The sequence below is a fragment of the Syngnathus acus genome, chromosome 16 (genome assembly GCF_901709675.1).
Source record: "Syngnathus acus chromosome 16, fSynAcu1.2, whole genome shotgun sequence".
In the NCBI taxonomy this organism is placed as follows: domain Eukaryota; kingdom Metazoa; phylum Chordata; class Actinopteri; order Syngnathiformes; family Syngnathidae; genus Syngnathus; species Syngnathus acus.
The window spans coordinates 11,577,935-11,591,776 of record NC_051101.1 but is presented as its reverse complement, the minus strand read 5'-3'; the positions used below and the strand labels follow the sequence as shown (position 1 = coordinate 11,591,776).

The window sequence follows — 13,842 nt, the reverse complement described above, 5'->3', positions numbered from 1 at the left end:
TAATGTGATTGTAAAATAAAATTAAACCGTACCAAGCAGAAATGTAACATTTATTTATATTTACTTTTGCATTCCTATTGGCCAATCAATCGCATAGCGGTCACGTTCCCAAAGTTCATCCTATGTGTGTCGTCGCCGTCCTTGTAGGCGACGACTGAAAGTTATTTGATTGTGCATCTGTAGTGTGTAAGAGGGCTTAGCGCTCACAGTGGGATGAACATCATGTCTATTGATCAGGCTAATGTGGAGAGGAAAGGCTGCAGGCCCGGATCAATACAAGTCTAATTACAAACAGCATCGAATGTGTGCGAATGTCGCTGACATGAGTGACCCCCCCCCGTAAACTCACAGCCGGCTGTGTATAAATACTGTCCCACTGAGGTATTCCTCGCATACACTCATATTTAACAGCGATTGCTCATCTAGTGTGACTTTTTTTTTTAACTTTGTGAGAGAAATCTCGGTAAGTATCACATGTGTTGATTTGTTTTACGGGGCGTAGAGAGATTCCGATTTAAACCTTTGCGTGCTCACACCCATTTCCAAGTTTTTTTCTTCAGGTTGCATTCACGGCATTGGCCACAAGTGTGTTATTGTGTCTTCTTTGTTGACATTTTATGTCCTGTGTTGTGTTTTTAGGTCGGCGGAGTATTCAGCAGTGGTTGTGATCAGCTGGACGCTGTGTGATATGTTTGATATTCGGTTGTTCTTGTTCTTTTCCATGTCAACTAAATATCAGACATATTCCTACAGAGTCTGGCACTGGCATCGTGCAAATAAATTGGAAGCAAAAGGCCTTGCTAAAGTTATCGGGCTGCAACAGGGCATCTTTTTGTATACCTGAAATAGGTTCATTTTTTAAAATAATTTTAATGTAAATTATTGTATTAATTTTAAGTTATTTTCTATATCGAGATCATGTATTCTATTTTTTATAACCATAATGAAATGTTTTCTATAAATGTCCACTATGTCATTATGGGGTGGAAACTTCCTTTTTTCAATGATGAAAATTTTGTCTTTTGTCAATGAATGCTGAAGCAGTTGATACTTACAGAATAAATATTTACATTTATGTAATTTTCATCAAATTATGTGTGTTGGTGGATGTTGTTAAGCTTAAAATGTCCACTCTATCATAGTTAAATATGACTTTGAAATACAATTGCTGAACTGTATTTGTGTTTGTCAAGCAAAATTTTTTTGTGATGGACACGGGATTGTATCAAGATGATTGTCTTCATTAAAAAAACCTCCACGTCCTCCAAGTGTGTTATAGAATCCAGCTGCTATTTTTAATACTTTAATGAATGTAATTTACATGGAAGGGACTTTTATTTACCATACGATGATGTAACCGTCCATTTTTTAAAAACGGAATAATAATTCATTCTTATGGGGCCATTGGCTGGAAAATCAGGAAGGTCATGCGTGACAAATGGAGGCCCAGCATGTAAATGTAACGTGCAAATAAGGTTTGGCAAGACAATCAGATAAGAAATATAAGGTGAGTGTGCATTTTTTATTATCATCAAAATCTCCCAAAGCTCGAAAGACAGGTCGGGTGGCATACGGGCGACTGCTAAAAAAAACAATATTAATCATGCAAGTTTTGTTACTACAATAACAAGCCTTTCAGCCTTTTTGACTGGCAGCCTGTTGGGCCTGTTAGAAAAAAAAAGGGATGGTAAAGGTGTGGAGACTTCTATTGAATTTAAAAAAAAAACAATAGCGACCAGTGTGTTGAAAAGTATTTATATACACCACTAAACTATTATTGCAACTTCAAAGCAGGGCATTCCAATTTCAAAATGAGCCATTTTAAATGCCACTTAAAGAGCAAAGTTAACCCAGTCATAAAACATCTTCATCAGTCTGGCATCATTTAAATAATGCTTCATTACGTACGGTATCTGATGTGAAATTGAATTAGACAAATTGAATTAGATTCACATCGATGACTTACATGGTGAGTCATCTGTGACGATGAACAGGCAATTTGAGGTGCACACATGCCTGAACTTCCTTTGAATGGAATTTATTATTGTCCAATGAACAGGAGGGAACTCTAAATTTCAATTTTGGTTATGCCAATCATAGGGCAGCAATTATCAATACACTAGGAGATTTTTTTTTTTTTACAATACATACACAAGAACACAAGCAGAACATGCTGACTCCAAATGTTATATAAAAAAGTACACAATGTATGCTTAGGGGGCAATTCTTGTCAAGCAGCATCGTTATGATAACATCAGTGTGTGTGTTGCGTTTGTTATGAACATTAATGAGCAGGTTGTGGGGGAGGACAAATCGTAACCAGAAACTGAGAATTGAGTGTAGAGGTAGTATAAATATGTGAGACCACCGTCCTTCCGGGGGCATTGACGAGGAGACGCAGCAAGACGACAATTGTTTTATTGAGCGGCTTTAAGTGAAGGTAAGATGAACAAAAGGTGTTTTTATTTTTGTGGAGGTGTCTTTTAAATTGTGCTTTTGCAGTGATGGCAACAGGACGCACATTCTTGGTGTGTGTGGTCCTTCTCGGTGTCAGCGTGCCCTCGTGCTTCTTCAACACCAAAGGTCAGTTACAGGAGGATTTTGGCCTTTTTAATGGGCATACCAGAACGTTTCATAGCCTTGCCTGGTTGCCATTGCTTTTAATTTCACATGCTCATTTTAATCCTTAACAAATGTGCCTGACCAGTCCTAGTGTAATGTCATTTGGGTCAGTATGAGGGTACTCTTTAACCAGATTGGTAGTTTTGATAGGAATTTAATGAAAACTATGTTCCAGGGAGCTGTGAGTATTTAGGTCAGGTGTATGGGACAGGAGAATGTTGGATCACCGCTGACTGTTGTTTTATTATTATTTTACTACCCCCCCACAAACATTTCAATTTGTTACATTATTTGTACTTTTCTATCCATCTATTAATTGAATTTTGCTAAACGTTAAAAAAAAAAAAGGTTTTTTTTGGAGTGTTTTGAGTGTGCTCATTGAACGAATTAAACATTCTATTTCAAGGCATTATTGTATTACATGAGATATTCCATTCCAACTACCTACTACGTGTTTATATGTGTTGATATGCTGTCGATGAAGCTGTCAGGTTAAATTCAATATTGTATAATTTTGTGGTCATGTACTTGTAGTGTACCATTTTTGCCGACAATAGCGCTAATGAGCTAAACACTTCAGAAACGCCAGCAAAAGGATTCATCGCAGTAGAAGAAGAAAGAGTCGCATGCTTTTGACGTCACGAAGTCGCCCGCGCGCAATGCAATCAATGCACATCATTTGTGGCTGATAAGAGGCTTTTTTTTATTATTTTGTTCAGTGTCATTTGATTTTATCGAACGAAATAAACGCGTATACCACCAAAATGTGGATATTGTGTCCCGTGGAGCAGGCAGGAGGTAATAGTTTCTCTTAATGCTGACATGTTTACGGAACAAACTTTAGTAAATGCGCTTAGCTTTAATTTTCCAGTAAGTACACGTCTGTCGGTCAATAAATTTACTATCGACATGACGCCATATTATTCGTTTTAATTCTTTGCCCCGAGAACTAATGTTAAACTTTTTTTATAACAGTTTGAGAGTCATTTTGTTATCGTCGGCCATTTCTGAAGCACGATGAAGTTGTAGAATTTGAAAATATTGTCTAAAGTCTTTAAATGCCCTCTTTTGGCTAACAGGCGAGACCCACTATCTTCTCCCCGCTAAAGAATATGTGGTGGGCCGGAAGAACTGTGACATTGTGCTGCCGAGTGACCAGTCGATCAGCAGAGCTCATGCTCACTTCATTGTTACCGATCAGGTGAGAAAGACAATGACGTGAAAAAGTTCATAGTTGTGATTTGTCATGTATTTCTGGCCAAGACACTGACCATGAGGGACACCTCCAAATATGGCACCTCCGTCAACGGCCAACCACTGGTACAGAACACTCCAGTCGAACTGAAGTCAGGAGACAGCATTCAATTTGGGGTTTTTCAGTCCAAATTCAGGTACTGAAACATGTTTTTAGGGATTTTCTTTATGTTTTGACATTTGAACCAATTCTCCACTTCATTTCACATCTGTAAAATCAAAATCTGAAATTTGATTAGCGGAGGATCTGATTTTATTTGAATGTCTTAATCGCTCAGCACTCCATTTGACATTTTCTTTTGCCCAGTGTGGATCATCAGATGCCAGTGGTGTGTTCTTCTTGTTTGGATAATGATGGCAAAGCTGCACTCTCTGAGATTCTGCAGCTGTTTGGAGGAAAGCTAGTCAATTCATGGACACAGGACTGCACCCACTTGGTTATGCCTTCTGTTAAAATAACCATCAAGGTAAGGAAAATGTTTAACCATGTGTGATGTGTTTGTCAATAACAATGTGGATTTCGTTTTGTATACATTACCCACGTTAGACCATTTCTGCTCTGCTGAGCAGCCGTCCAATCGTGAAGCCAGAGTTCTTCTCAGAGCTGAGCAAAGCAGCTCAGCAGAAGCTTCCTCTTCCTAAGGCGGAACGGTAAAGTGCCACCACAGTCCCGTGTCATTTATCGCAAACACGGTCTCTCATATGTGCGCCTTGGTGTTGTCTTCAAGATTCATCCCTGACATCGATGAGCTGAGCTTGAAAAATCAGGTGGTGAACCTGAAGCCGGATCTCAGGCGCAAGCGGCTTTTTGCGGGAACAAACTTCATATTCCTTACCAGCAAGCAGGTTTGTTTGCAGCGATCATGTTTTCCCTACATTTGACAACACTGGCTAATCACCAAAGAAGAAAACAGTAGTTACATTTTGGTGAGATGGAACAGAAGAATAGAAGCAGAGATCATTTACTCACCAAACAAGTGGATATTTGATGACCACTATTTATAGACTAAGTTGCTTGTTCCCCTGCTACATAATCTTATGAGCTTGATGTTTACCTGCTAAATGTCAGCTGCTAGGCAGATCCTCTGGAGAATTTCTCTGGAAACGTACTCGCTTGTGCAGTGTTCTTAAAGGCCAAAACTCATTTGGCTTTTCTTGGTTGGATATTTGAAATTAGAGGTCTCACGTTGTGTCATAGATTTCCTTTTTTTATTTGCTTAAGAGTGGTGAAAATTATTCTACTTTTGTTGTAAGTTTCGTAGCTGGAGTTCAAGGGACGAGTTCATTTTTTTGGAAAGAATATTTACCAGAGGGGTCGGAAAAGTCACTCATTGGCTACCATATTGTTAATGTAAGGAGTGCATGCTTGTGGGAGTGAAAACAAATTAAGTGTGTGACTGTGTAAGTGACTCGCATCTTTGTTGTTTGCAGTTCAAGCGTCTGAATGCCCCGGTGACCCTGGGAGGCGGCACCAGCCAACTCCTGGAGGAGGGCTCGTTGCCCCACGACATCCTGGCGTCCCCACAGAACTGCGTGGTGGACTTTACTGCTGGCAACTCCCAACCGCCACTTACAGCTTCGACCACTGGGTGGCACAATTCCGTGAAGAACATCGTCCAAAGGTTTGGAAGTCGCCCATGAGAGAAGAGCTAATCTTGACTTCCCTCTGTGAAAATTCATGAGCCTTCTATCGCTTCCCGTGAGACAGAAAAGGGCGTCGAGCCATCGCAGAATCTGAAATCGGATTGGCCGCCATCTACGCTTCGTGTGACATGTACTGCAACCCTTCCAGTTTCACAACAAACGCAGGTGAGAGAACATAATAGTTGCATTTTGGGAGAATTCAATTCACAATATCGACATGTCTTACTGGCTCTTTTTTTTATTCAGCGACGGAGCCGACGTCAAGAATTCCGAGCGCGTCTCTCTCCCAAAACGTAGCAGTGGACGAGACCGTTTTACTTGCAGCGTCGCAGAACATCACGGCATACGCCGTCAACACAGAAACATCGCAAATGTACAAATCATCTACTCAAACTGTCCATACTTTGCTCTCTGATTTATTCCGCTTCCATTTATCAGTCCAGAGCGCTGCAAGGTTAGCGGGATTACCACGGTGGGAGAGACGCCGGAGAAAAAGCTGACTCACGACACCGCTCATCTTAATGGTCCTAAAGCCGCAACCCAGAAGATGAGCACTCAATGGATTGGGATCGATTCGCCTAGCTCGTCAGCGTTCCGCACTACGGAGAATAAACATTCACAGGGGAAGAAACCCGCATCCAAAGTGACAGGTAACTTCGTGCTCACGTGGTCCAACGCCAAATTGTTCCGGAGTGAAGTCAATGAATGATGATGTGGATTATTTTAATGACAATTGATGTCTAAATGCAACTATTATTTTTTTTTATGTGAACCAATGTTGTATATTCAAGTTGTGGGTCCAGCTGTGATGAACACACATTGAATAATAAAGACGAATGACATCATAAAGGGAAATGAATTACTAAAATGGTTCAAGACATATGGGGATTGCAAAATGTAACAGTGTAACCTAAAAAATAACAAATGTTAAATATTCTCGCAATTTCAGGCCAGGATATTAAGAACGCGACTTTCCAGCTCCCGTTGATGAAGTCCACTGGTGGTAAGAAGACTTTAGAACCTCAAAAATTCCCTCGAAAATCTCCCCAGAAACAACACGTCTCTCCGGAGGTTTCTCCAAAGAAACAGGCAACAATGACCAACTTTTTCAAACCTCTCAACAAAAAGAGGTAACCTTCAAGGCCTTATTTTACAATTAGTAAGATGTTTTTCTTACTTGTTTGTCATTTTCTTCAAGGCCTTTAGATGAAGAATTCTCCGCCAGCATGTCAGAGCCAAAGCGTTCTGTAAAAGAATCTGACATCAGTCAGGCCGGAGACATGGCATCCGAAGATGTCCCCTCACGCTCAGACAAAGCCCCCGCGGCACCAATGGACTCCGAAAATAATCTGTTTGACACCTCTGCGGCTGCTTCGTCCCATACAAGCCGAAAGAGGAAGGAGATGGAAGAGGAAATCGATCTAGACGAACTGGAGTCTATAATGTCTCAGGGAATGGATTGCACGGACGAGCCATTTTCAGTCAGCCAATCCCCAAAAGTTCAAAACCCTAATTCCAGATGGACGTCAAAGAGCGTCGAGGCTTTGAGTAAGAAGCAACGAGTAGCCCGTGAAGACGTTGACGCCGGTAGCCGGAGATCATCAGCGGAACCGGTAGACGAGCCGCTCCCACGTCAGCGCCGCCAAACTGAACAGGAAACTGTTCCCATGACGACGGAGAAGCTTGAGACGATGAGTAGCAGAGTTTCATCTGACTGCGCACGTCACAGAGCGTCTGCCACAGAGGTGACGACGACGTCTCCGCTCATTTTTCTCTTTGTCGAATATCCACTTCCACTTACTCTTCATCGAATGTTGCTCCTGTCTATTCTCTTAAGTTTGACCAACTCAAAGGAGATGTTGTCCTGCCCAAAGAACAGCCTGACGTTCATCTCACGACACCTGTCGACAGTAAACAGGAGACCACCCAAGTAAGTTTTGCTGAAGTATTTGGACAGTGACTAAGTTGGCATATTTGGAAGAAAATTTGTTTCTGCTAGTTATAGGAAAAAAATTTGATAGCGTGACAGTGCCTCAAATTCCAGCGCTTAAATGCCCTCAAAGATCCATCAAATTCCGAGATAAGGCTGTAAGCTCCTGCGTGTCATAATAGAACGATGCTATTCGCCAGCCATTTCCTGTCTTATTTCCTGTTTATCCAAAGATTCAGATCAGCCAAATCCACCATCGAGATTAGAAGCTCTTGCGTTGGAAACTAAGGTGTTTGTGTTTTGTGTCGCAGATAGCCCAAGTGGACGAAGACCTCCCTAAACAGCTGATCTCAGTCGAGTTTAGATCCCTCACTGTCAATGTGCTCCCCCCAAAAAAAACACAGCAGCAAGTGCACACCAATGGCTTTGTGAAAAACTTCAAACGTTTCCGCAAGGTCAGCATGCACTTATAATCCCAGTTTGTTTTTTTTACAGTCGAGCACTATTTTATTTTATAATATTCTTTTACTCTGATGTGCACACGGAACAGATGCGTGTGCCCGGCCTGGACGACTCGCCGCACATCATCGGTGGGCCCGACCTGCTGGTTCACAACCGCGGCCAGAACTCCGAACTGGACGAATGGCTGAAAGACGCAGAAGAGGTTCGATTCCTTTGCTCTGGCTTCGTCATTCCACGAGCAATCCTGATGTACGTTTGTTTCAGGATGAGCAGCAGAGCCGGCTGAAGGACTCTGAAGGAGATGATCTCTTTAGGTAAGCAAACGGATGGATTTTAATTTTAAAGCGGACCGTGCGGTGTCCCAATGGTTAACTCGTCAGCCTCACGGTTCTGAGATGTTCCATTTCTGTACTCGATTCCCTTTTTTCCCGTCGTACCTGTTGGTGTTATCGAATGAACAGCCCTCTCTTCAGCCCGCGCAGTCTCACTTCTAATGACGGACTTATCCTAATTAACGTAATTAAGGGGAATTATGGGTTCTTTCGTCACAGCGGTCTCCAAGGTAACAGCGGTGACTGCTGTGTTTTCTTTGACGAAGCAGAAAAAGATTGATTTTGTGTGAGTGTGTGTTGAGGCTGAGCTGTTTGATCACTGAGTCATAGCCAGTCAGTCATGCGTAGCCGGGGGAATAAACTCTGCCGCTAAAAAAAACAGCCCCCGTGCGTTTGGGTAGCTCGAACCCAGCAAATGTCCAAGGACGCCTGTTTGCTCGAAGCTGTTCAAACACTCTGGCGCTCGTTTTTTGTTTGTTCAAAATGCTTCCCGAGCACGCTGAAGGATGAGCCGTGAGGAATGTTAAAAGTCCATCCAGGGGGAGCGATGACATCATCTGTTTGATGGGTGTTTGTGTGTTTAGGTACAACCCCACCAAATTAACCAAGAGAAGATGAAGAAGCAGGGTCAGATCGTCTGGAAGGATAAGTCGCATCTTAGTTTGCATGTTTGTTAGCCACTAAAGTTGGCGTTCCTAACACTAATCCGCTGATGGCGCCACCGGTGGCAAGTATTGTTAAAGAAATATTCCAATCACATTCTGTTTTATTTTTTATTTGTCAATAATAAAAAATATGGCATACAAAACATTTCAAAGGCTGCAGTTGAAGAAGACAGCTGTAAAAGTTGAAATGACAAGAGCAGCTTTTCTTTTTGGTGCAGTTAAAAGCAAAAAATCTGCTTAATGGTGACACCAGTTTGGAGTTCAAAACGTTCGTTATACTTTCGTTCTCCTGCCAACCGAACTCTTAGGCACTTACATACCCGAAGCTGTTAAGGTAAGTAATCATCCTGCCAAATACACACAAAATCTAAGAGAGAGAAAAAAAAAAACATATCCAGTCAGCAGTCACAATATTAGGAACACTTTCACAATCTAAGGCTGAGGTTTGTCTACCGCGCTTCTATTTGATTTGATTAGTTGGACTTCATTTTGTGGCCACAAAAAGAAATTCAGAAGTATGTAAAAAAAAATAAAAAAACCACTGGATTACCAAAGATGAAGTATATAACGACTGTAGCTTTTTAACATGGCTCACATATTAAAAAGAACCTTAAGTGAGGCGTCATAATAAATAAACCATTAGCTGCGTGTGCATGCAAATCTGTAAGCTTATCTCAACAGTGAGGTGAAAATTCAAAATGGAGCACAGTCACTGTTCGCCTGTTTTGCACAAGTAGCGGAAGAGTAGCACATGAGAACAACTGAGTCGTGCTGTGAAAAGTGCCCTGAGATTATGTATGTGGATTTGCCATTTTGTTTGTTCAATTTCATTCATTTCAAACCCCAGTATTTTTTTTTTAGATAACTACTATTAGTGCCGAGTCATTAAAATGTTAGAAAAAGAAACATAACACAGTGTAAGTACATTCAGTGTAAAATGATTTGCATAAAAAGCAGTTGCACGGCGACTAAAGATAAAGTTCCGATAAGGATTCAAATGATCCAAGTCAACTAATCTACAAAAAACATTTTGGCTCAGTTACCAGGAACATTGCGATGTTAGCGTCTTTCTGAGAAGAAATCGGGACCACAACCTTTTTGCCTTTCAGTCTTCTACTTCTTGAATATCCTTTCCTCCCGATAGCTTAACATGACAGAAAATGTGGATGGATTGAAATACATGACCAAAAAAAAAAAAAACTGTTGAGGTTCCAAAAAGAATGGACATATTGAAAAACTGTTGGCACATGGTAGCTTAGATTCCTGGAAATTCAAACTGTCCCATTTAGAAATTGACCGATGTACAGATGTTGTCTTTTGGTTCTAAAAATGTCCTGGATGAAGAAACAGCGCAGTCATGATTCTCTTTTTACACCAAACATCTGCTTTCCTTGATGTTATTCCCTCCATTACCGATGAGCTTCCCTTTTTTCTTCAGTCTTTTAAGAAGGCAGGCAGCGATGCCTAAAGCGCCACCTTTTAAGAATCGAACAAAGTTGTCTCCCACCAGCGGGCCCATGGCAAACAACCCGGGCTCCTTGGTACACTCAAAGGTATACGGGTGGATGTCGATGGGGTTCTGCTTGCACGAGATGGGTTTGGTTGGATCTTGACCCAGATACTGGCCTTGGTCTTTCAAGAAAAACAAATTGGGATTGGTTCCAATCAGTACCAAGGCCATTGAGATCTTAAAAGCCTTTAGGGCATTGTCCCCCTGCAGCAAGCACTTCATATCCGGCTGTAAGGACACCACGCAGTGTCCCGGGAAACTCGTGTAGTCGGGAAAGAGGCCGACGCCGGCGTTAGTGGCCAATTGCGACTTGGAGCACATCTTTGCACAAACTGAAGAAGCCATACTCGTTGTTTGAGCCCTGGTTGAGGGATCCACGTTTGTGTAGGTCTGTGAGCACATCATGTTGTAGACGTTGTGGTACTCCGGGTACAAGGTCTTTGGCAACTGTTTGAAAATAAGATCAGAGTCATCGACGTTCTTTCGAAAGATATGCAGGACTCCGACGTTGTGGCTACAAGCGCACAGAACCGCGTCGGCGGCACTTAAACCGGCGCCGACTATTAGTATGGGGTCTGAGTTTCTGTCCAGTTTTTGCAAGCTGATAGCCAAGCCCAGGTCAGAGACGCTGTGGAACACAAATGGGAGGTCCTCTCCCTCTACGTTTAATCGAACCGGTGAATCGGATGCGCCGGTGGCCAGAACTACGTTCTCGGCAAACAACGAGAAAGGAACGTGAGTGTTGTTCTGCACTTGTTGATATCCCCTTACTTCCCAAAGAGACCCTAGAGCTCCATCGCTGACACTTTCTACTCCATTTCCCTCAAAGGTCTCATCTCCGCAATCATCCACTCTTTGGTCTCCGAGACGACTGAGTCCGTTTTCCAGATTCTCCATCTTGTGGCCCCGGCAGAGTCTTTGGACTGACGTGACGTAAGTGTTGTCGACAAAATTCTTTTGGAGGCCTTTTAGCTTCACGTAGTTGCGGTAATAGGATGATATCTCCTCAGGCGTGGCCCTGTCATTAGTCACATCCCTTGAAAGAAGAAATTGCAATGAGCAAAGGTGGCAGAAAACACAGCTAATGATCAGTACCTTCGGTTTCCACCGATCAAGTCCCTGTAGTTGACTCCAGGAAGCTCCATCCAGATCCCAAGACTGATGGTCAGCATGGAGCCTTCCATTGCCTGAGGAGGAACGGAGGCGGCAAATCAAAAGTTTCCAGGCGAGAAAATCATGACGGAACCTACATGCCATGCTCCTCCAGGCGTGGCCTTCCCTAAGACCAGATGTGGGATGTGTTGCTGTTTCTCTCTCCTCCACTGAAGCACCGGAGGATACTCATAGCCAAAGTCGGCATTTGGGTGCAGTAGTGTGTCGAATAGCAGTGCCACGGTGTTCCTCGACCGTCCCTCAAGACCTTCGCTCAAATATTCCAGATCCTGGAGACAAAAAGGAGCTGAGTTCCTAATTCACTTGTATGGCAAATTCTGCTAACTACGTTTTTACCTGTTCAGTGATGGCAAGGTGTTTGGTCTCCTGCAGTTTTCTGTAGAGTATCGGGTTTGGGTGGACCGTTGTCGGGTCTAGGTAGGGCTTGTTGCCACTTAACAGGTAAGACAGACTGATACCTGATGGTCCATTGCCTGAACAAAAAAAGAGATTTGATTGAATGAGTGGAACAATCTTAATGACTCAAATGATGACATGTGAGGTGAGATTTGTGTTACCTATAATGATGACAGGAACAATTATCGGGGGTTCTTGTGGGTGAGTGGTTTCTTCCAGAAGAGGCATGGCTGGAGCCAAAGCTGGCACTGAAAAGGAACACAAAAGTTCTAGACATTTCCGTAACTGTCCATCTGATATTCTACTAAAACGCAGACCCTTGTTTGTGCTTGGTGATCAGGTTTAAACCGGCTAGCTGTCATTGTTCCTGCACGGCAATATTGTCGTCGTTGATCGGACCCCCTCCCCTTACATGGAAGCACCCTGTCACAAGATAAAATGCCAACCATTTCCCTTCCTGCCAGAGTGCCCACACCCCCTGGCCCAACCTATCAAACAGTGCCTGGGGCCAGGCTTCCATCTCTTAAACCCCAGTGGCGCTTTCCAAACAAAAGCCAGTTCTAATCAGATTTATATAGGCTGGGCCCTGTTATGAAACATTACTATTGTGTGTAGTGGTTAGACGACAGTGCCATTGTGTGCCCACCGGGTGGCAAATCCCTTCTGATCACTCCTCCCCAGTAGGCTTTAATCTCACTGGGTTTGTTTATGCCTTTACCACCCTTTAAAACAACAGCAGTAGTATAACAATGTAGTTCTGGCACAATGACAGATCCAACCATCATAGGTCCTTCCACTCACAGACACTTCTGCCATAACATGCATCATCCAAAGTGCACATTTTGTGTCTTCTAAGCATTTTTGATGCTATAGTTACAAATCATAACATTGCAATAATTACCCCCTAATGGACTGCACTCTAGTGTAAGCATGGAATAGAATGTGAGCCTCCTCAATATATTCTAAAATAAGAATCTTTTCACACTTAAGTGGAACATGATCTTAGACGATTCACTTGTATAATGTTGAACTCCACTGTTCACTTCTAGACATTGCAAAAATAAAATAAATCTTCTCAGGCTTTATCTATGCACGGGCTACATATTAAAATATAAATAATGCTTAATTGCATCACATGCTGACTGTTTTTTTTCTTCATCATCAACCTCCAGCAGTGCGTCAAGTGCCAAACCGTGTATCATTCCATCATTGAGGTCAAACGCCTAAGCAAGGGACGTTCAAGTCCCATTCAAGGACGGCGCGTTTCTTACCGCTCTTGGGATGGTCTCCTCCTCCACGCTGTTCCGTGATCACGACCGCCTACGGCGTGTGCCTTTATAAATCCAGGGATGCTAGTGGGAGGATCTATAAGCACACGCCACGATCCACGCACTTAATTCCAGCTGATCATTTGAGAACGGACCTGCTCTTCGCTCTGTCTGTGGCAGATTGTGTCCGTGTGAGATGATTTAAAAAAATAAATAAAAAAAAACGTCGTCACATGCGCATCTCCTTCTGCGCCGGCAAGTGTAGGCGCGTTCACGCATCGCTTTCTGGGCATCCGCGTGCACGCGCTCGCTCTGCACACTCCACGTGGAAGCGTGCACAGAAAGCCGGCGCGCCCCCGTCAACACGTCACAGGGCAAAACAACACGTCTGATGTGTGATTTTGGCCAGCATATTTTGGTCATAAAAGCATTAAGAAATTGCTTTAATAAATCTGGTCACCGTAGATATATGAAGCCTGGCATCCCACAGCATGGTGTCTGTCTGGCTTGCCAGGCTAAAATATATGACCCCCAATCATATTAGAGACTAGCGTAAATTACTCGTGATGGTCGAGACGAATAATGT

General features: G+C 42.8%; 2 protein-coding genes across 2 annotated transcripts; one reads left to right on the top strand and one right to left on the bottom strand.

The window, feature by feature from the left end:
* The first annotated feature begins 3,237 nt into the window (after positions 1-3,237).
* nbn (nibrin) lies at positions 3,238-9,293 on the top strand. Its single transcript, XM_037274274.1, has 17 exons — positions 3,238-3,420; positions 3,702-3,823; positions 3,886-4,013; positions 4,184-4,343; positions 4,424-4,527; positions 4,605-4,722; positions 5,308-5,498; positions 5,585-5,685; positions 5,767-5,893; positions 5,959-6,170; positions 6,470-6,650; positions 6,719-7,265; positions 7,358-7,450; positions 7,762-7,905; positions 8,001-8,114; positions 8,177-8,226; positions 8,829-9,293. Exons 1-17 carry the CDS (start codon positions 3,387-3,389, stop codon positions 8,860-8,862), a joined length of 2,460 nt encoding a protein of 819 aa, XP_037130169.1. The 5' UTR covers positions 3,238-3,386; the 3' UTR covers positions 8,863-9,293.
* A 699-nt stretch (positions 9,294-9,992) lies between these two features.
* osgin2 (oxidative stress induced growth inhibitor family member 2) lies at positions 9,993-13,591 on the bottom strand. The gene is made up of 6 exons (XM_037274401.1): positions 13,260-13,591; positions 12,150-12,236; positions 11,929-12,065; positions 11,670-11,861; positions 11,515-11,606; positions 9,993-11,455 (listed from the first exon to the last, which is right to left on the bottom strand). The coding sequence occupies exons 2-6, from the start codon at positions 12,214-12,216 to the stop codon at positions 10,279-10,281; spliced, it is 1,665 nt and encodes a 554-aa protein (XP_037130296.1). The 5' UTR covers positions 12,217-12,236; positions 13,260-13,591; the 3' UTR covers positions 9,993-10,278.
* Between the last annotated feature and the right edge of the window lie 251 nt (positions 13,592-13,842).